The following is a 23,362-nucleotide window of genomic DNA, read 5'->3' on the forward strand; positions in this document are numbered from 1 at the left end:
TGCCCGTGAGTGACGTCAGCAGCATGATCACATGACCGGCAGCTTCTCTGAGCTGGGTGTCAGCTTGACACCCTGCTCAGAGAACTGCCGACTCCCAGTCCGGGGGGTGGGCAGAATGCAGCCGCCAGGGGAGACACATCGGACCGCCAAATTAGGCGGCCCGACTGCACCCCACTGCCGGCTGCGCCTGGAGCACATGCCCCGGCTGCCCCCCCAGTTTCACCCCTGGGTTTAAGGTGGTATCACATCCATTTTTTCTCCATATCCTGAATGGAAGGTTTGTCCCAGCAGTTTGTGGCAGTGAAAATCAGAGTCCAAGTGCCACAGAGGCCTTGTGGCAGCCCCCAAGTCCACTCCCTCCAAGATCAGATGTGCCATGTAATGATATATATACATTCCACTCAGAACTTGGTAAGTCCATCTATGGCAGCCTGATCTTATAGTATGACGTTAACAAGCTAAGTGTAGTGTAATGTATGTCAGCAGAATATTCTTCTAAGGGTGAAGTAATGTACTGGTATTGGAAACTAATAATTTGATATGACTTAATATTTAACATGTGGGCTATATAATACAAAGTTTTTGATGGTTCAATGAGGTTTCACTATGGTTCAAGACTCAATCAGACAAGTGTAACTCAGTCTTATTTAATCATCCGTATTAAGGCCGCAGCGTTGCAGAGTTATAATAATAATTTTATTTCTATGATGCCAACATATTCCGCAGCATTTTTATAATTAAGTGAGGGCATGTACAAACAATAAAAACAGTACAAAGTAACACAACAGTTACAAGAGGAGTGAGGCTCCTGCTCGCAAGCTTACAATCTATAAGGAAATAGGGGGCACAATAGGTAAAAAGTGTTTGTTGTCTATGGTCCAGACATCATTGTAAGAAATAGGGCATTTCATATAAAGCTGCAGGATCCGGTTATCTGCCAGTAACTGTCTAAGTGCAGTTACTGTGTGTTATTGGGTGCACTGAGGATGTGGAGATGGATGAATTGGAGGGTCAAAATTCTGAGGACCATTTAAATAGAGGGAACAGGTTAGAATTAGATTAGAGAAGTGATAGACCTGTCTGAAAATATATGTTTTTAAAATGTGGAGGAAAGGTATTGGTCGGATCGTCTGGGGTAGTGCATTCCAGAAAACTGACACAGCACGAGAGAAGTTTTGGAAATAGAGGTGGGAAGTTCGGATTATGGAAGATGTTAGTCTTGGATCAGTTACAGAACAAACCGTACGCTCCATAGGGTGGTAGACAGAGATGAGGGAGTAGAGGTAGGGTGGTGCAGAAATGTGGAGAGCTTTGTGGGTGAAAGAGATAAATTTGTATTGTATTCTGTAGCGAATGGGCAACCAGCAAATTTTACAATCAAAAATTCAAATGGCGCTCCTTCCCTTCCGAACCCTGCCATGCGCTCAAACAGTGGTTTTCCGCCACATATGGGGTATCGGCGTGCTCAAGAGAAATTGCGTAATACATTTTGGGGTCCATTTTTTCCTGTTACCCCTGTGAAAATAAAAAAAATGGGTCTAAATTAAATTTTTTGTGAAAAAAGTTAAATGTTATTTTTTTTCTTCCTCATTGCGTCAGTTCCTGTGAAGCACCTGAAGGGTTAATAAACTTCTTGAATGTGGTTTTGAGCACCTTGAGGGGTGCAGTTTTTAGAATGGTGTCACTTTTTGGTATTTTATGTCATAAAGGCTCCTCAAAGTCACTTCAAATGTGATGTGGTCCCTAAAAAATTTTTTTGTAAATTTTGTTGGAAAAATGAGAAATCGCTGGTCAACTTTTAACCCTTATAGCTCCCTAACAAAAAAAAAATTTTGGTTCCAAAATTGTGCTGATGTAAAGTAGACATGTGGGAAATGTTATTTATTAACTATTTTGTGTGACATATCTCTCTCTGATTTAAGGGCATGAAAATTCAAAGTGTGAAAATTCCAAAATTTTCATTTTTTTTCACAAGTAAACGCAAGTGATAGCGAAGAAACTTTACCACGATCATGAAGTACAATATGTCACGAAAAAACAATCTCAGAATCAGGGGGATCCGTTGAAGCGTTCCAGAGTAATTACCTCATAAAGTGACAGTGGTCAGAATTGTAAAAATTGGCCCGGTCATTAACGTGCAAAGTGGCTCGGTCCTTAAGGGGTTAAAATTGCCTTTTAATATGACAACTTTCATATTGTTTATATTGTGTCCTGGACCACAGGAATGTTTGGCCACAGGTAAAGGGGGTTTTTATCTGTAATCGTGTGGGGATGAGACCTCGTCCTTATACATCGTACATCCATATCATACACACACGGCTCTGCTCCATCCACCCTGTAAATCCCTCCTGACCCCACACATATCACCTCATCCAGCACCATGACAACCAGCACAGCAGAGTCCTGCATCCACTGAGGCACCTGATCATGTGACCCCTGACTCCTCCCCTCCTGTGACATCATCACAGGTCCTGTGCGCACAGAACAGCCATATATCCAGTGTGCGGCTCTGCAGGTGGAGGTATGTGGAGATTCCCCATTACTATTAACCCCCTCAGTGCTGAGCCTGTGATAAATCCCTGTATGTGACTATAATGTGCTTGTGTGTTATACCGGTGGCAGGATGGGGCCATGACTGGATGTAGTGATCATGTGAAGCCGGTAACAGCTCCGGAGATTTCTTACATGGGATCTTTATGATGTTACATCGTCATCTTCTCCCCATTCAGGTCCCTACAATATCGGATCTTCTCAGTGGAGATCTTCTATATAAGAGAATTCTCCTGATTGACCATCAAGGATGGATAGAGACATGGACAAGATGGCGGAGAGGATATTACACCTCACCCTAGAGATCCTCTTCCGGCTTACTGGAGAGGTGAGAGATTCTGATGACGTCACATTACATCATTCTTATCTATGGGAATAACAGATGGACAGAACTGGAGAGGTGAGGACTCTGGAAATGTCTGGAGTGAGATTTATTAATGTGTCTCTCCATAACCAGGATTACACAGTAGTGAGGAAGACCTCTAGTGAGCGCTGTCAGGACCCTGTGTCTGAGGGAGGGGGAAGACCCCTGAGCCCAATCACGGGGCCTCCACCTCACCCCCTGATACATGAGGACATCAATGACCAGAAGATCCTAGAACTCACCTACAAGATGATTGAGCTGCTGACTGGAGAGGTGACACTGCTGGGAATGCTGGGACATTATGCAGTAACGCTATGAAGGGATCGGGGGATGACGGTATCATTGTATGTGTCAGGTTCCTATAAGGTGTCAGGATGTCACCATCCATTTCTCCATGGAGGAGTGGGAGTATTTAGAAGGACACAAAGATCTGTACAAGGACGTCATGATGAAGGTTCCCCAGCCCCTCATATCACCAGGTAATAGACAGGACTAAATACACACGGCCTATAATTATCTGTATGTAAAGAATGAATTCAGTCTCTGTATGTGTTTCTTCCAGATCTATCCAGTAAGAGGACAACACCAGAGAGATGTCCCCGTCCTCTTCTTCCACAGGACTGTAAACAAGAAGATCCCGATGTTCCTCAGGATCATCAGGTAGATGGAGAGAAGGTGTCATGAGATCTCCCCTATAATGTGTAGAAGTCTGTGAAGATCTTGTGTTCAGTCTTGTTTTATCCACCAGTATTATACACTGAATGGACAATGTATTAGAAACACCGGCACTTTCCTGATTTGAGCTTCATTGTGTGGAGTGAGACCCGTGACCCCACAATGTAGTATAAAATGAAGTGAGGAGTTATCAGCCAGAATCCACATTAAAAATGGAAGAGTGAGTGATCTGAGCGACTTCAAACACGGGCATCGATGGTACATTAGCCAGGACCAGTATTTCAAAAACTACCAACCTTTTGGGGATGCTCCTTGCAATGATATGAAGGCTATACTGAGAATATTGTGATCACAGAACAACATCCAGCATCAACATTTAAGGCTGGTGGAGGTGGATTAATAATGTTGGAATATTTTCTTGCCTAGTCCTGGTACCTCTGATATCTGTAAATGGAGATTTGGACACTAGGGATTACATAAGTATTCTGGCCAACCAAATTCATCTCTTTATGGAAGCTGTTTACCTTATGGTGGAAGAACCCACAAGGGTCGAATAAGGGGGCAGCGTGAGGGGAACAGTTTGAAGAGAGGGCAGTATGAGGCATGGAATGTGTGGAGATCATAGTTCTTAAGTGAGGAAGGTGTTGCAGGTGTAATCCATTAGTGAGGACAATGTGGCGGTTGCAAATTTGTTTGGAATAATGATATTTAAGCAAGCTGAAAAACTTTTTCTCCCAGCGAACATTTTTCTTGTGTATCTGGTGATTTTAAAGCCTTTTTTTTAACAATGTTTCTATTGAGATTTTAACTTATTTGAATACATAATGAGATTTTATAACCGTCTTCATTATCAATTCTAATTGATATCTGATTACATATCTCACTAAATTAGAATATCATCAAAAAGTGAATTTATTTCAGTTCTTCAATACAAAAAGTGAAGCTCATATATTATATAGAGTCATTACAAACAGAGTGATCTATTTCAACTGTTTATTTCTGTTAATGTTGATGATTATGGCTTACAGCCAATGAGAACACAAAAGTCATTATCCCAGTAAATTAGAATACTTTATAACAACAGCTTGAAAAATGTTTTTAAAAACCAAAATGTTGGCCTACTGAAATGTATGTTCAGTAAATGCACTCAATACTTGGTCGGGGCTCCTTTTGCATCAATGTGGCGTAGCATGGAGGCGATCTGCCTGTGGCACTGCTGAGGTGTTATGGAAGCCCAGGTTGCTTTGATAGCAACCTGGGCTTCAGCTCATCTGCATTGTTGGCTCTGGTGTCTCATCTTCCTCTTGACAATACCCCATAGATTCTCTATGGAGTGAAGGTCAGGCGAGTTTGCTGGCCAATCAAGCACAGTGATACTGATGTTTTTAAACCAGATATTGGTACTTTTGGCAGTGTAGACAGGAGCCAAGTCCTGCTGGAGAATGAAATTTCCATCTCCAAAAAGCTTGTCAGCAGAGGGAAGCAGGAAGTGCTCTAAAATTTCCTGGTAGACGGCTGCGCTGACTTTGGTCTTGATAAAACACAGTGGACCTACACCAGCAGATGACATGGCTCCCCAAACCATCACTGATTGTGGAAACTTCACACTAGACCTCAAGCAGCTTGGATTGTGGCCTCTCCACTCTTCCTCCAGACTCTGGGACCTTGATTTCCAAATAAAAATTGGATCTCTGGGACCTTGTGGAGTGTGTCAATGACTGCCTTCTGGACATCTGTCAAGTCAGCAGTCTTCCCATGATTGTGGAGCCTACTGAAACTGTAATTTGAAGCAAAGCAACTCATAAGTTTTCAAATTGGTCAGAATTAGGAGCATATACATTAACTACGCAGATTTCTCCATCACTACCCTCCAGTTTTATCATAATATATCTTCCTTCCACATCCCTGTCTATCAATTTAACCATGTAAGGCAATTTTTTATGCCACAATATCAAAACTCCTGCCTTCCTTCCCTCTCCTTCTGAGCCGTACACCTCCCCCACCCACATCTTCTTCATTCTAAACAGATCCTCTGACCTCCCCAAGATGTGTTTCTTGTAACAGATATCTGCATTTAGTTTCTTTAAGTGTCTTAGAACCAACATTCTTTAAGTCGGGGCTGTAAGTCCCTTAACTTCCCAAGATCTAATGTGCATACTAAGTTGTTTTCATTATTTTGCTATAAATTTCGTGCATCCTGATTTTGCTACTTTTTTCTTTCCAATTATTTCGAACTTCCTGCATGTCCCCTCAACTAACCAAAACTTAAAACCAGATTAACAAACAAACAAGATTAGTTTATCACACCCAATGAAGGTTCTTCTCTCTTTTGACTCCCTTTTTTTTACTCCACCTACCCAGGAGCTCCTCCTGCAATAACTATATTGTGAAGACCAGGGGTCTTCCATGTGCTTAATACCACCCGACAACACACTGTGAGGGTATAACAGCATGGCAATACTTTATTGAACCACAAAGTGGACAATAAACACACAGAACAGTCCCAGCAAATACCCAAGATTGTACAACATTACACCGTCTCACCCTTTCGCTCCACCTGACTGGGATAGAACAGCTGCAACTTTGGGACTTCCAGGGCCAACTACCTCAACCAGTGGCCCCCCGCTTCTGGCGGGCCCCCTCAGAGAGAAGGTAGCAGCAAGCTTAAGAAGCTAGCAGTCCATCGAGGTATAGGGCCAGGAGACCCAAGGGTCCCACCCTGGCCTCTCCGAGAGTTTCTATGGGGTCAGATGACAGGTAGGTCCCAATCTGGCTTCTCCGAATGTCTCCATGGGTTCAAGGCGATCGCTGGGTGCCTCCTGGCAACCCCAAACAGCATATCCATGGGGCCAGGTGACTTCATTTTCCCAACCTGGTCTCCCCAAACGTATCATGTGCTCATTGATGGTCAATGGAACAGATCTTAGTGCATCAGTGTTGGTGGGAAAATTTGTGAGAAAATTCCCCCGCAGCATCAGTGCCGTAAAGTGAGATGCTGGAGCTCGTCAGCTGATCTCTAGCTGGTGAACTCAGGTGAACTTAGTCCTGGCAGCGCAGCGATGTACACTGCCGGAAGCAAGCATGCTCCCATCAGTGTACCGCCGGGTGATCAGATCGCCGGAGGATGGTGGGACATCGGAAGGACGCTGGATAAGTGAGAATGAAAGGTGTTTTTATTTTAATATTGATTTTTCCTTTTTTTTTTTTTTTTTTTTTTTTTACCACCACACTCAAACGCCAGCTCGGCTGAGAAGACTACTGCTCCCCTCAGCCGTGCCTTCTCCAGCTGAGAGATATACTGTGGATTTAAACGCAATGACAATCTTGAGCAGAAAATTCCTGAAAATGTTCACAGCACATCAGGATTGTCATTGCATTGTCATTGGCAGACGGAGTACCTAGCGTTTTTGGTGCATTTCCGCCCGGAAAAAAACGCTGCGAAAACACACAAAAAACGCGCAGTGTGCACATAGTCTTAAATTAGCTGTCAACTGGCAGCAATCTTGCACGACACTTGTCCTATGTCCCTTACTTTCCCAAGCTTTCATGTTTTCAATGAGTGAATTTCTGCTAGATATGTCTGCCAGCGGTTTATCTCTTAGGCTATGGTCTCACTATCAGTATTTGGTCAGTATTTTTCCTCAGTATTTGTAAGCCAAAACCAGGTGAGGAACAATCAGAGAAAAGGTATAATAGAAACAAGTCACCAATTCTGCATTTTTGACCCATTCCTGGTTTTGGCATTCAAATACTGAAGAAAAATACTGACCAAATACTGATAGTGGGGCTGTAACCTTAAAGAAAAGGGTCTGCAATCGTACATGATTATCTCCACTGACGTCATCAGTCTGAAGTACCGATACACAATAAACTGTCGATCAAACCCCTTGGTATCAGGAGGTTAGGCCGACATTACTCTAATGTGTATGGGGGCCTTTACTACCTAATAATATACGGTATGTGCACCCTTAGGGTACGTGCACATGATGTTCTTTAGCCATTTGCAAAACCTTTTTTCAGATGGGTTCCAGGCAGAATCCCCCTGAAAAAGACATTGTGTGCACATACCCTTAGTGTAACTCACCAGTAGGGGGCGTGACCATTTCAATTGCGTAGGGCACCATGAACATCAAATATGATGTAATTTTGGACGCTATGTTCATTTCATTTTGTTTTAAATCAATTTACGCAACTTCTCCATCTGTTTGTGACTTTTACAATATACATTTCAGGGTAAAGATCTGACCCCTATTAATACTACAGAGACATATGTGAGTGGTGATGAGCGGTGTAAAGAGGAGATTCCTACTGATAATTACACAGGTGAGTAGTAACCACTAAATGCAGAGAAGTCACAAATTCTTCTCAGTCACTGGATGATACAATTATGTGTAGAATTTTTTAGGGGCTTTTATACTGAGTTTTTATACCTAATTTTTGTTTGGTTTTATCCATAAATCCTTATCTCTCTGCTTTAGAAGGGAGTCTTCTGTATTCAGAGTCCTGTTGTCATGCATTTGGGGTCGAACCCCTGAGCCAGTGTCTCGTAGTCGGTTTCTCTGTCTGTCAAGATACAACTTTTCTCCGGGTGTTTAGTTTTGTTATCCTTACAGCAGTGTTTTTAGGGTTTCATTTTCTCATTTGTCTGCTGGTGTTTCCTGCTGTTGAGCCTCATTTGGATGTCCGGCCATACTGCTGTAGTTTAAACCTGTGAGTGAAAGGCCAGCTAGGGTTTATCTCTTTGCTGTTTATGTTCTTTATCCTGCACCTATCTTCTGTTTCTTGTTAAGAAGTAGGCGGTTTATTTTCTTACAGTATGTTTTTAATCCTTTGTTTTGTAGTTTTTGTTTTACTCCTTCTGGGAGCTTTTTCTATTTCAGCACACTTTCCTTTCTGTAGGTAATCTACACTCTGCTCTGCCTCCCGGTTCTTTAGTAGGAATGTGAATCACTCTATGGACTTTCAGGCAGAATTGGTCCAATTCGCCATTTAGTCTATGGTTAGGGCTATCTCTGCTCACGCAGTTACCACTGGGGACTGCGGGGTTAAGATTCTAGTCTGTGCAGGAACTGGCAGGGTCAGTTGCAGTATTTAGTGTGTTACCTTTTTCATCGAGTGAGTTACTACTAGTCAGTCATAACACTTATCTAACACCGGTCACTGTGCTCAATGAAGGTCTCTAAATTTACTTTTGAAACTTGTCAGTGTTGGGGATTCGCACTCAGGACCCCTGATATGGAAGGCAGAAACATTACTAGTGAGCCACAGGCTGCACTGCTATGTACACAATACATTTCTCAGCCTGAAAACCTCAGTAATATTCTTCTTTACAAGCATAATATTCCAGTATATAAATGGCGCAATTGTTGCTAAAACTGTAAAAAAGTTTACTCCTTTTCTATATGGATCATAATATGTATGCCCTATTGTAGGACTTCTTGGACACTATATATTTTGTTATATCCTGGACCACTTACACCTGATTGGCACTTGAATCTGTATCTTTATTCACCTCTTGGCGGTTGCTTTATACCACTTTAATGCTCAGTATTTTTAAATATTTGTCAATAAAATTATTTTTGGTTTTATATGAATTGCGTGTGGTACATCGGATGTGCTTTGGCACCTGAATATAGGTTTATAAGGATGGTAACCCACTGCATTGTTTTGTTTGATATTATATATGGGGAGATGGAACTGTAGATGTCTCTAACCAATATGAATTTGAATATATACACTGTGTGCAGAATTATTAGGCAAGTTGTATTTTAGAGGATTATTTTTATTATTGATCAACAACTATGTTCCCAATCAACCCAAAAGACTCATAAATATCCAAGCTTAATATTTTTGGAAGTTGGAGTGGTTTTCTTTTAGATTTGGCTATCTTAGGAGGATATCTGTTTGTGCAGGTAACTATTACTGTCCTGAACCAATATCAGTGCACAAAATTTAGAAATAAACATTTCTGACATGCAAAAACAAAAACCAAAAAAATTACTGATCAGTATAGCCACCTTTCTTTATGATGACACTCAACAGCCTTCCATCCATAGATTCTGTCAGTTGCTTGATCTGTTTTCGATCAAGATTGCGTGCAGCAGCCACCACAGCCTCCCAGACACTGTTCCGAGAGGTGTACTGTTTTCCCTCCCTGTAGATCTCACATTTTATGATGGACCACAGGTTCTCTATGGGGTTCAGATCAGGTGAACAAGGGGGCCATGTCATTATTTTTTCTTCTTTTAGACCTTTACTGGCCAGCCACGCTGTGGAGTAGTTAGATGCATGTGATGGAGCATTGTCCTGCATGAAAATCATGTATTTCTTGAACGATACCGACTTCTTTCTGTACCACTGCTTGAAGAAGTTGTCTTCCAGAAACTGGCAGTAGGTCTGGGAGTTGAGCTTCACTCCATCCTCAACCCGAAAAGGTCCCACAAGTTCATCTTTGATGATACCAGCCCATACCAGAACCCCACCTCCACCTTGCTGGCGTCTGAGTCGGAGTGGAGCTCTCTGCCCTTTACTGATCCAGCCTCTGGCCCATCAAGAGTCACGCTCATTTCATCAGTCCATAAAACCTTTGAAAAATCAGTCTTAAGATATTTCTTGTCCCATTCTTGACGTTTTATCTTATGTTTCTTGTCGTTTTTCAGCCTTCTTTACCTTGGCCATGTCCCTGATTATCGCACACCTTGTGCTTTTTGATACTCCAGTAACGTTGCAGCTCTGAAATATGGCAAAACTGGTGGCAAATGGCATCTTGGCAGCTTCACGCTTGATTTTCCTCAATTCATGGGCAGTTATTTTGCGCCTTTTTTGGCCAACACACTTCTTGCGACCCTGTTGGCTATTTGCCATGAAACGCTTGATTGTTCGGTGATCACGCTTCAAAAGTTTGGAAATTTCAAGACTGCTGCATTCCTCCGCAAGACATCTCACAATTTTGGACTTTTCAGAGCCCGTCAAATCTCTCTTCTGACCCATTTTGCCAAACGAAAGGAAGTTGCCTAATAATTAAGCACACCTCATATAGGGTGTTGATGTCATTAGTCAACACCCCTCCTCATTACAGAGATGCACATCACCATATTTACTTAATTGGTAGTTGGCTCTCAAGCCTATGCAGCTTGGAGTAGGACAACATGTATAAAAAGTATCATGTGATCAAAATACTCATTTGCCTAATAATTCTGCAAACGGTGTATTTAAATGTGTGAACACAGCCTGAGGCTGTCAGCCAAAGAATGGAGACGTCTGTTTTTCATTTCATTTGTAAAGTAAACTTTCAGTTCAAGTGAATCTGTCTGTGAAAAACACTGGTAACACTCAGATGTCATCCATGTTGTCATCTCAGTGCTGCCGATTCTTCACTGAGCAGTTGACCAAAAATAGATCCAACACATTGAAATAAAAATTGTATTTAAAAAAAAGTGATATTACATGTTTGAGGCCTGAGCCTACTGTATATTCGAATTCTGTCTGGGGTTACATCTTAATACACAATTATAGTATACAAACGTGCCCTTGACTTGTCCATCAACCTTTTAAACACGTGTCTATTTTTGGTCTTTAGGACAACGTTTTTATTTTGGATTTTTTACTTGTTCCTTTCAAGAGCCATGTTATTTTTATGGATTTGGGGGTACAAATAAGTTACTAACCAACTATTTTTAATTCCTCATAGGGAGAAATAGAGAAAAAAAAACATGGCAATTCTTTTGGTTTTTTACATTTTCAATTTTCCGCTATTCAGGTGCTGCACATATAAGGCGTTACGTTTTTGCTGCATTTTTTATGCAAATTGAAATTGGCTTTTTACAGTACCAGCAAAAGCTATGGGATTTCAGAAATCTCATGCACACACATTGGTTTTTTTTCTTGGCTGAATTGGAAAACCGCTGTTTTTTTTTAAACTGCAGCATGTCAATTCGATCAGCGTTTTTGCAGCATTTTTTCACCCATAGAAAGTAAGAGTAAGTGCAAAAGAGCAGCAAAAACATAAAAATGCAGGTATAGCAGGATGTGAAACCCATTCATTTTGGTGATTTTCTCAAGTTTAAAGGGAATCTGTCACCCCCCTGGGACTTATCTGACCTCTAATGTGGGCATACAGGTGATAGAAATATAAATCTATACCTACCTGTATGCCTCATATTAGAGGTCTGGTTGCTGTGAAATGTCTTTTTATTCATTGAAATTTCCGATGCTTGCTGCCCGGGGCCGGTAAGAAATACCTACCTACTGTGGTAATTTAAAATATTTACCTCCTCCGCTGCACATCACAGTTACCTGTGACATGCAGTCGCTGTGGCCAGATACCGCGCCTGCGCACTTCACTTTTTACAGAAGGCGCACTTGTACTGTGTATTATGCAGTCATAGTACTGCCAGGATCTTGTGTGCAGGCGCCAACGAGTCACTGACTTCAATCTCTGACAGTGGCATTTAACTCGCGCAAACCAGATGCATGTCTTACCTCCGTCCATTGTGTCACATGACTGCTGGTTACCGATGGGTTGGTGTACCGCCGGCGTCTCCGCCTCCTGCCCGGCAGGGACGCCAACCCCCTTACCGCCACAGCCCTGACCAGGTGTCTCCCGCTGCGCCGCACGTCTCCTACGCTGGCTGTGTCCGGGGTGCGTGCATTGTGCTCAGATCCCAGGGCACTGTGCTTGGGGCGTGCGTGCTCCCTTCACCGTCCTAAGATGTCCCCGGCCAATGGCCGGAGGACAGGTAATATATAAGGCACCTCCTCCAATATGGAGTTGCATGTGCAACGTGTTAGTTTGGTCTCCTAACTTTTCTGTCAGTTCTCAGGTCCTCGTGCTGCTCGCCAGCCTGTTACCCAGCCATGCCCGCCAGCCTGTTACCCAGCCGTGCCCGCCAGCCTGTTACCCAGCCGTGCCCGCCAGCCTGTTACCCAGCCGTGCCCGCCAGCCTGTTACCCAGCCGTGCCCGCCAGCCTGTTACCCAGCCGTGCCCGCCAGCCTGTCTACCAGCCGTGTCCGCCAGCCGGTTAATTAGCCGTGCCTGCCAGCCTGTCTACCAGCCGTGCACACCTGCCTATTAGCAGTGCCCACCAGCCTGTAAACCTGCCGTGCTCGTCTGTCTGCCTACTACCGAGGCTATCTGCCGTGCCAGTCTACACCTGTCGCCAGTTCCGTGAGAGTCGCTTGCTCTCACACGAGGTCGGTCCCAGAGTGGCACCTGTTCCACCCTCTCGGTCCTTCCTTGGTACACGGAGTCGACTGAGCCGCCGTGTAGCCAGGGTCAGTCCGGGTTGGTCTTTAGTCACGCCCCTCTGGTCCCTCCTTGTATCACAGCACAGTGGTTCCGCCATCCAGATCCGTAACAGTTTGCACAGGCCATGGAATCCGGTGGCTCCCAGGCTCCCTCAGTCTCGGAACTGTATCAGGAGGTCTCCCGCCAGAGATCTCAACAGGATACAATCCTGTCCTTCCTGCGGACTGTAAACTCCCGCCTGGATGCACTGACCACCCCGGCTGTGTCCGCGTCTAGCCAAGCGGTATCCGGTCCAGCGGCGCCTCAACCCAGTGGCGGTGTGGCACCCAGCTTTGGACCCCGACTTTCTGCTCCTCCACGTTTTGGCGGTGATCCGGCTTTATGTCGGGGCTTCATCAATCAGTGCATGCTGCACTTTGAGCTCCTGGCTCATCATTTTGTTTCAGATCGGGCTAAAGTAGCCTTCATTATATCCCACCTCTCATGGGAGGCATTGGCGTGGCTCAGTCCCCTGTGGGAGAAAGGAGACCCTCTATTGCTGGATCTCAAGGCCTTCCTTGTGGCTTTCCAGAGGGTTTTTTGATGAGCCCGGCCGCATTTCCTCAACTGCTTCCTCTCTCCTCAGTCTGCGCCAGGGGAACCTAACAGTGGGCCAGTACACAGTACGTTTCCGCACCTTGGCGTCTGAACTCGCCTGGAATAATGAGGCTCTGCTGTCTGCCTTTTGGAAGGGTCTTTCTGGGCGGATCAAGGACGAACTGGCCGGTTGGGATAGCCCCACCTCTCTGGGTGACCTAGTGTCCTTGGCCACGCGGATTGACATCAGGTTTCAGGAGCGTTTCAAGGAGGCAGTCCATTAAAGAAGACCTCTACGCATTGCACCCACCTTCCAAAGGCCAGTTTTGCAACAAGCCTCAGCCATGGCATCTACCCCTGAATCCATGCAGGTAGACCAGGTGAAGATGGTCAAGACTCATCAGGAGGTCTGCCGTGCTGAAGAAAGATGCTTCTATTGTGGCAGTTCGGAGCACGTGATCCGCTCTTGCCCGGAGAGACCGGGAAACTCCAGTGCCTAGGATCGCTTGGAGAGGCCATCCTGGGCAAGAATTCTTCCTCTCCATCCTTGACTCTGTCTGTTTCGGTTTCCTGTGGCAACATCCGTTTTGTCGAGACTGCTTATCTGCATTCTGGTGCGGCTGAGAATCTCATCCAACAAGCCATTGTTGAGCAGTATCGGATCCCTACCCAACATCTTCCGGATCCGTTGGCGGTTTCCTCTGTGGATGGGAAGCCTCTCTCCGAGTCCATCTTGTTTGTCACCGAGCCCGTAGTTCTCCAGATTGGTATGCTGCATTCAGAGAAAATCTCCTTCTACGTGCTGTCCGGCCTTTCTCATTATTTGCTCCTGGGACTGCCTTAGCTACAAAGACATGAGCCAGTTTTGAATTGGTGTTCGGGAGAGGCGCTCCTCTGGAGACGAGTGTCACAAGACCTGCTTGGTTCCTGTCCGTCCCTCTCGACCTCCGTCCACTCCAGATAATCTACCTGGCTTGCCGGCACCGTACTGGTCATATGCGGATGTCTTTGACGAGAAGGAGGCTGAGACACTACCTCCTCATAGGCCGTATGACTGTCCCATCGACCTCATCCCTGGTGCCTCACCTCCCCGTGGCCGAATCTACCCCCTGTCGCTGGCTGAGACCCGTGCCATGTCTGAGTACATTGAAGAGAATCTTGCTAGGGGATTTATCCAGAAATCCACCTCTCCGGCTGGAGCAGGATTCTTCTTCTTCAAGAAAAAGGACGGCTCTCTTCGCCCTTGTATTGACTATAGGGGCCTAAATCAGATTACTATTAAAAACAAGTATCCCCTGCCTCTCATCTGCAAGTTGTTTTATCGCCTAAAAGGAGCAAAGATCTTCACTAAACTCAATCTTCATGGCGCGTACAATCTGATCTGCATTCGCCAGGGTGACGAGTGGAAGACGGCATTTAACACTCGAGAAGGTCACTACGAGTATCGCGTGATGCCCTTTGGACTCTGCAACACGCCAGCAGTCTTTCAGGAGCTGGTGAATGACATCTTCCGAGATCTCCTTTACTCTTGCGTGGTAGTTTACCTGGTGTTCTCTCCTGATTTGCCCTCACATCGGAGAGACGTTCGACAGGTACTGCAGAGGCTCAGGAAGAATCGTCTGTATGCCAAGTTCGAGAAATGCGTTTTCGAACAGACTTCTCTTCCATTCCTAGGATACATAATCTTGGAGACCGGTCCTAAGATGGACCCCGAAAAGGTATCTGCCGTTCTAAAGTGGCCCCGACCTGAGGGGCTGAAGGCTATTCAGTGGTTTCTGGGATTCGCCAATTATTACCACCTGTTCATCCCTCACTTCTCTTCCCAGACTGCTCCCATTTCTGCCCTGTTCGGCAAAGGGTCTAATCCCAAGGAATGGACTCCAGAGGCGGAAAGTGCCTTTATGTCCTTAAAGCTAGCTTTCTCTTCTGCTCCAGTGCTACACCTGCCTGACTGTAACAAACAGTTCTTCCTGGAGGTTGATGCCTCTTCCTCAGGGGCCGGAGCAGTTCTCACCCAGAAATCCTCGTCCGGGGCGAATGCTGACCTGCGGCTTCTTTTCTAAGCTCTTCTCCTCTTCTGAGTGCAATTACTCCATAGGAGATTGGGAACTGCTCGCAATCAAACTGGCGCTGGAGGAATGGCGGTTCTTGTTAGAAGGGGCTCTGCATTCTGTGGTCATCTACACGGACCATAAGAATCTCGCATACCTGCAGTCTGCCCAAATACTTAATCCTCATCAGGCCAGATGGTCTCTGTTCTTCGCCTGCTTTAATTTCTCTCTACATTTCCAGCCGGCAGATAAAAATATGAAGGCAGACGCACTCTCCAGATCATTTCTGTCGACCAACCTAGAGGAGGAGCCTCTACATATCATTGAGTCCTCCAGAATAATTTCTGTTGCCCCGTTTAATCTGTCTCATCTTTCTCCAGGTAAGACTTTAGTATCTCATCCGGATAGGAGGAGGGTCCTATTCTAGGGTCATTCGTTTAAACTGGCAGGCCATGTCAGACAGAAGAAGACACTTCTGCTTGTCTCCCGACATTATTGGTGGCTGACCCTGCGCAAAGACGTTGCGGATTTTGTCTCTGCCTGCTCTTCTTGTGCTCAAAACAAGACTCCTAGGCAACTTCCGACTGGGTGACTTCTTCCTCTACCAGTGCCTTCCGCTCCGTGGAAACACATTGCGATGGATTTCATCACGGATCTTCCAGTATCGGACGGTTGTACTCTCATATGGAAGGTCCCTGACCGCTTCTCCAAGATGGCTCACTTCATTTCCTTGCCAGGTCTTCCCTATGCGTCAGTGCTGGCTAAAGAGTTCATTCTTCACATCTTCTGTCTCTATGATCTACCCCTTCATATTATCTCAGATAGGAAAGTCCAGTTTACTTCACGCTTCTGGAGAGCCACGTGCAAGCTTCTGAACGTCGCATTGGATTTCTCATCGGCTTATCATCCACAATCTAATGGCCAGGTTGAGCTTATCAATCAAATCCTGACTAGCTTCCTCCGGCACTTCGTCAACGCCCACCATAGCAACTGGGTGGAACTCCTACCTTGGGCCGAATTCTCCTACAATAACCACGTGAGTGAATCTTCAGCCAAGTCTCTGTTTTTTGTGGTGTACAGTCAACATCCCAATATCCCGTTTTCTGTCTCTGCTTCTGTTGACAATCCTGCTGCGGAATCTCTCGTTAAATTTTTTTTCCGAGATCTGGGAGGACACCAAGTCTTCGTTGCTGCAGTCTTCTGAGCGTATGAAGAGACATGCAGACAAGAGACTTCTGGATCCGCCTCTATTCTGTCCAGGAAACAAGGTCTGGTTATCCTCTAAGTATGTTCAAGATTCCGTCATACAAATTGGGTGGGCGGTTCATTGGTCCTTTTGAGATCCTGAGACAGATCAATTCTGTGGCGTACAAGCTGAAACTCTCTGCCTCATTGCGGATCCCCAATTCCTTCCATGTGTCTCTTCTCAAGCCTGTTGTCCTCAATCCTTTCTCTGACGTTCCGGGTACCGCTCTAGCTCCAGTCAGCGCTGAGGACGATTTTGAGGTAGACAACATTTTGGCTACCAAGAGGGTAAGGGGAAAAACATTTTTTCTTGTTGATTGGAAGGGGTTTGGTCCTGAGGAGAGGCAATGGGAGCCCAGGGAGAACATTAATGCTACTCTTCTTCTGGACAAATTTCTTGCGGGCTTAAAGAAGAGGGGGCGTAAAAGGGGGGTACTGTAGCGCCGGCGTCTCTGCCTCCTGCCCGGCAGAGACGCCGACCCCCTTATCGCCGCAGCCCCGGGCAGGTGTCTCCCGTGCCGCCGCTCTTCTCCCACGCTGGCTGTGTCCGGGGAGCGTGCACTGCGCGCTGATCCCCGAGCACTGTGCTTAGGGCGCGCGCGCGTGCTCCCTGTCTCGTAAAAGGGCCGCGCGCACCGTCCTAAGATTTCCCCGGCCTATGGTCAGAGAATAGGTAATATATAAAGGCACCTCCCCCAATATGGAGGTGCCTGTGCAACGTTTAATGTTTGGTCTCCTAACCTTTCTGTCAGTTCTCAGGTCCTCGTGCTGCTCGCCAGCCTGTTAACCAGCCGTGCCCGCCAACCTATCATCCGTGCCCGCCAGCCTGTCTACCAGCCGTGCCCGCCAGCCGGTTAATCAGCTGTGCCTGTCTACCAGCCATGCCCGCCTGCCTATTTGCCGTGCCCACCAGCCTGTCCACCTGCTGTACTCGTTTGTCTGCCTACTACTGAGTCTATCTGCCGTGCCAGTCTACACCTGTCACCAGTCCCGTGGGAGTCGCCTGCTCTCACACGAGGTCGGTCCCAGAGTGGCACCTGGTCCACCCTTTCGTTCCTTCCTTGGTTCACGGAGTCGACTGAGCCGCCGTGTAGCCAGGGTCGGTCTGGGTTGGTCCTTTGTCACGTCCCTCTGGTCCCTCCTTGTACCTCGGCACAGTGGTTCCACCATCCGGATCCTTAACAGTTGACATGACATCCCGGGGTCTGCAGGACACCCTTGTAGTTGTTATTGCCAAACTGCTATGAGTGCCACCCAGTGGTCAGCTCTCATAGCAGATAAGCATTTTTGTTATACATACAAGTGCTTCTCACAAAATTAGAATATCATCAAAAAATGTATTTATTTCAGTTCTTCAATACAAAAAGTGAAACTTATATATTATATAGATTCATTATAAACAGAGTGATCTATTTCACGCCGCATTGATGCAGTTATTGATGCAAAAGGAGCCCCGACCAAGTATTGAGGGCATTTACTGAACATACATTTCAGTAGGACAACATTTCGGATTTTAAAAACATTTTTCAAGCTGTTGTTATAAAGTATTCTAATTTACTGAGATAATGACCTTTGTGCTTTCATTGGCTGTAAGCCATAATCATCAACATTAACAGAAATAATCACTTGAAATAGATCACTCTGTTTGTAATGACTCTATATAATATAGGAGTTTCACTTTTTGCATTGAAAAACTGAAATAAATAAAATTTTTGAGGATATTCTAATTTTATGAGAAGCACCTGTAGCAGGGCTGCAGCCCTGCTATGTGTAACACAAGCGATCAGAAGATCGCAGCTTCTAGTCTACTATGGGAGGAACCAGGGGAGGAGTCCTGAGGAGATAATTTGCATATTCCCACTGCATTTTAGGGTAAGTGAAGAGTCTCCGCGAGCTCAAAGAACACTGGATTTTGGCTGTTGGAGCTGAAAAGAGGACATCGGTAAACCGCGCGCAGCTTTTTTCACTGTTTTCAGAACATTAACAATAAGAACATGGAAGAGTCCAGGAGCCATTTGGTGAGCTGCATATCCTGCTACATGTTCACAGACTTGCCAGTGGAAAAGCCAAACTTCACATGCCAGAAATGCAAGCTTGTGTCCCTGTTGGAGGAAAAGTTGCGAAATCTAGAAGAGAGGTTAACTACCTTGAAAATCATTAAGGAAGGTGAAGAGTTCTTAGACAGAGCAGAATTATCTCTTCATGATTCAGAAAGAGAAGAAATTCGAACTGCACCTGACGAAACAGAGGAATGGAAGCATGTGACCCACAGAAGCAGGAGGATCGAGAGGCAGTCAGCACCCATACTGCTCAGGAACCAGTACCAGGCTCTCACGCAGGAGAACCATGAAGAAATACAGCAAAATAAGACTTTGCCAGCAATGAATAACCTTGTAAGCCCTCAGAATCCTCCTGGATGGAGAAAGAAGAATGTTGTGAAGAAAAAACGGAGAGTGGTGGTTATGGGGGATTCCCTGTTAAGAGGAACAGAGGCCGCTATCTGCAGACCAGACATAACCTCAAGAGAAATGTGCTGTCTTCCAGGAGCAAAAATTAAAGATGTGTCTGACAGGATATCAAGACTCTTCAGACCTACAGATCACTACCCATTCCTGCTAATACATGTGGGGACAAATGACACCGCAAGAAAGGACCTGGAAACCATCTGCAGTGACTTTGAAGACTTAGGCAAGAAAGTGAAAGAATTGGGAGCGCAGGTGGTCTTCTCATCCATCCTCCCAGTGGATGGCCATGGAACAATGAGGTGGAATAAGATTCTACAGGTGAACAACTGGCTACGTCGATGGTGCCGTCAACAAGGATTTGGATTTCTGGATCACGGAATGAATTACCTATACGATGGACTACTTGCTAGAGATGGGGTGCACCTTACGAAGACTGGAAAACATGTATTTGGAAGTCGCCTTGCTACACTCATCAGAAGAGCTTTAAACTAGAACAATGTGGGAAGGGAAGCAAAAGGCCAGAAAAAGCCATACAGCTGACAAATACTATTGAGATCTCTGCTACTGGAAGTGGAAAAGAAGAACAAAGACAAAACAATTTAAATAATAAAAATATGGGAGGAAGAGAAACCAATCACAAACTAAAATGTTTTTATACAAATGCACAAAGCATGGGCAACAAACAAGGAGAATTGGAACTACTAATGCAGCAAAAGGAATATGATGTCATTGGAATCACTGAAACTTGGTGGGACGATACACATGATTGGAATAAAAGGCTAAAAGGATACAACTTATTTGCAAGAAACAGACTTGATAAACGAGGAGGAGGTGTTGCATTGTATGTTAGAAAAGCGTATATCTGCACAGAGATTGAAGCTTCAGAGACTGGGAGTTCTGTGGAAACTGTTTGGGTAAGAATACAAGGAGAGAACAACGGAAAGGACACCATTGTAGGCATTTACTACAGGCCACCTGGGCAAGCTGAAGATATGGATGAACTCTTTATGTATCAAATGACCAAGTTCTCCAAAAAATATGACGTAGTGGTCATGGGAGATTTCAACTATCCAGACATTTGTTGGGAATCTCTCTCAAGTAAAACTAACAGGTCAAGCAAATTCTTATCCTCTCTTGCTGACAACTTTATCTTCCAAAAGGTAGGGGAGAAAACAAGGGGATCTGCTACTTTGGATCTAATCCTTATAAACAGGGATGAAATGGTTGAGGAGGTAAAGGTGGCTGGGACCCTAGGAGGCAGCGATCATGCTATTATAGAATTTTGGATAACTAGAGGAGGAAGACATGTGAAGACTCAAACTTCAAGGTTAGATTTTAGAAAGGCAGATTTTAAGAGACTCAGAAAGAGAATAGGAGGGATCCAATGGCTGGATGTCCTTAAGGACAAAAATGTCCAGGAAGGATGGGAAATTTTTAAAAATGAGATTCTCAAAGCACAATCGTTAACAATCCCGAAAAGTAGGAAGAATGGTAAGCATTTAAGGAAACCAGGATGGATGAACACAGAACTTAAACACATGCTAAATAGAAAGAAAGAAATGTTTATTAAATGGAAAGAGGGAGGCATATCTAAAGAAGATTATAATGCAGTCTGCAGATCCTGTAGGGCACGTATCAGGTTAGCTAAAGCTGACAATGAATTAATGCTTGCAAGAGATGTCAAAAGCAATAAAAAAGGATTTTGGGGGTATGTCAAAAGTAAAAGAAAAGTCAAAGATGCTATAGGATTTTTACAGGATGAAAATGGAGAAATGGTAAGAGAGGATGTTGAGAAGGCCGAACTTTTTAATTCCTATTTTGCATCTGTTTTCTCTCAGAAAGAAAATGTAACATCAACTGATCTTCACTGTCCTTTTAAAGGAATAGAGGAATCCAAGTTATCTGTAAACAGAAAGATTGTGAGGGAATATTTAGCTAACATAAATGAGTTCAAGTCTCCAGGTCCAGATGAATTACACCCCAGAGTACTGAAGGAGATCGTAGAAGAAATTTTAGAACCACTCTCCATAATCTTTGAAAATTCTTGGAGAACAGGAGAAGTCCCAGAAGACTGGAGAAGAGCAAATGTTGTTCCTATCTTCAAAAAGGGGAAGAAGGTGGACCCAGGGAACTATAGGCCGGTGAGTCTGACTTCTATACCAGGAAAGATCTTTGAACAAATTATTAAACAACATGTATGTAAGTACATGGATAAGAATGAAGTGATTAACCAGAGTCAGCATGGGTTTGTAACTAACAAGTCATGTCAGACTAACTTAATTTCCTTCTATGACAGAATCACTGACTGGGTGGATCAGGGAAATGCTGTAGATATAGTATATCTTGACTTCAGCAAAGCATTTGACAAAGTATCTCACACCATCCTTATTGAAAAAATGACCAAGTATGCAATGGACCAGGCAACTGTTAGGTGGATTCATAACTGGCTTAGTGATCGGACTCAAAGGGTGGTTGTAAATGGCTTCACATCCAGCTGGATGAATGTCTCAAGTGGGGTACCACAGGGCTCCGTCCTGGGACCTGTATTGTTCAACATCTTTATCAATGATTTAGATGAAGGAATTGAGGGTAAGCTGATTAAATTTGCTGATGACACAAAGCTAGGAGGGATAGCTAATGCTAGAGAAGAGAGAGAGAGGATTCAAAAAGACCTAAATAAACTGGAGCAGTGGGCAGCAACCAACAGAATGGTTTTTAACAGGGAAAAATGCAAAGTACTACATCTGGGCAATAAAAATGAAAAAAGCATATACAGAATGGGAGGAATAGAGCTAAGCAACAGTACATGTGAAAAAGACTTAGGTATACTAATAGATCATAGACTGAACATGAGTCAACAGTGTGATGCAGCAGCAAAAAAGGCAAATACAATTCTGGGATGTATTAACAGAAGCATACAGTCTAGATCACGTGAAGTCATTATCGGTCTTTACTCCTCTTTGGTCAGACCTCATCTGGAATACTGTGTACAGTTTTGGGCACCACATTTTAAAAAAGACATAGACAAACTGGAGCAAGTTCAGAGAAGAGCGACCAGAATGGTGACTGGTCTGCAAACCATGTCCTATGAGGAACGGTTGCAGGATTTGGGAATGTTTAGCTTGCAAAAAAGAAGACTGAGAGGAGACTTAATAGCTGTCTACAAATATCTCAAGGGCTGTCACATTGTAGAAGGATCATCTTTATTCTCATTTGCACAAGGAAAGACTAGAAGCAATGGGATGAAACTAAATGGGAGGAGACACAGATTAGATATTAGAAAAAACTTTTTGACAGTTAGGGTGATTAATGAGTGGAACAGGCTGCCACGAGAGGTGGTGAGTTCCCCTTCAATGGACGTCTTCAAACAGAGGCTGGACAGACATCTGTCTGAGATGATTTAGTGAATCCTGCTTTGAGCAGGGGGTTGGACCAGATGACCCAGGAGGTCCCTTCCAACTCTACCATTCTATGATTCTATGATTCTATGACTTCTGATAAAAGTAAAAAAAAAATTTTTTAAAGAAAAAAAATATATAAAAGTTGAAATCACCCCCCTTTTGCTCCATTCAAAATAAAACAATAAAAAAATACACATATTTGTTATCGCCGCATTCAGAATTGCCCGATCTATCAATATATAAAAAGAATTAATCTGATCGACAAACGGCGTAATGGGAAAAAGAGTCAAAATGCTAGAATTACGTTTTTTTTGTCGCCGCGACATTGCAATAAAAAAGCAGTAATGGGCAATTAAAATATTACATCAACCCCAATATGAAATCAATAAAAACGTCAGCTGGGCGCGCAAAATTAAGCCCACACCCAACCCCAGATCACAAAAAAAGGAGACTATACACGTCTCGGAAAATGGCGCCATTTTTAATTCTATTTTTTTTTACAAACTTTGGATTTTCTTTTCACCACTTAAATAAAAAAAGAACCTATACATGTTTGGTATCTACAAACTCGTAATGTCCTGGAGAATCATAATGGCAGGTCAGTTTTAGCATTTAGTGAACATGGTAAGAAAAAAAAAAAAACAGTTGTGGAATTGCACTTTTTTTGCAATTTTTTGCACTTGGAATTTTTTTTACCGTTTTCCAGTACACTATATGGTAAAAGCAATGGTGTCGTTCAAAAGTACAACTCGTGCCACAAAAAACAAGCCCTCACATGGCCATATTG

At 44.2% G+C, this 23,362-nt stretch overlaps 1 protein-coding gene across 1 annotated transcript in view; it reads left to right on the forward strand.

The window, feature by feature from the left end:
- The first annotated feature begins 2,436 nt into the window (after positions 1-2,436).
- LOC141270769 (uncharacterized) overlaps positions 2,437-23,362 on the forward strand; it is a 382,593-nt gene continuing 361,667 nt past the window's right edge. Inside the window, exons 1-5 of the mRNA XM_073680882.1 lie at positions 2,437-2,521; positions 2,730-2,878; positions 3,008-3,187; positions 3,270-3,393; positions 3,477-3,574. Coding sequence (XP_073536983.1) covers positions 2,801-2,878; positions 3,008-3,187; positions 3,270-3,393; positions 3,477-3,574 — 480 coding nt within the window. The 5' untranslated portion in view covers positions 2,437-2,521; positions 2,730-2,800. The remainder of the gene's footprint in view (positions 2,522-2,729; positions 2,879-3,007; positions 3,188-3,269; positions 3,394-3,476; positions 3,575-23,362) is intronic.

This window comes from Phyllobates terribilis, unplaced genomic scaffold (assembly GCF_046119375.1).
Source record: "Phyllobates terribilis strain yellow unplaced genomic scaffold, ASM4611937v1 Scaffold_5__5_contigs__length_657084704, whole genome shotgun sequence".
In the NCBI taxonomy this organism is placed as follows: Eukaryota; Metazoa; Chordata; class Amphibia; order Anura; family Dendrobatidae; genus Phyllobates; species Phyllobates terribilis.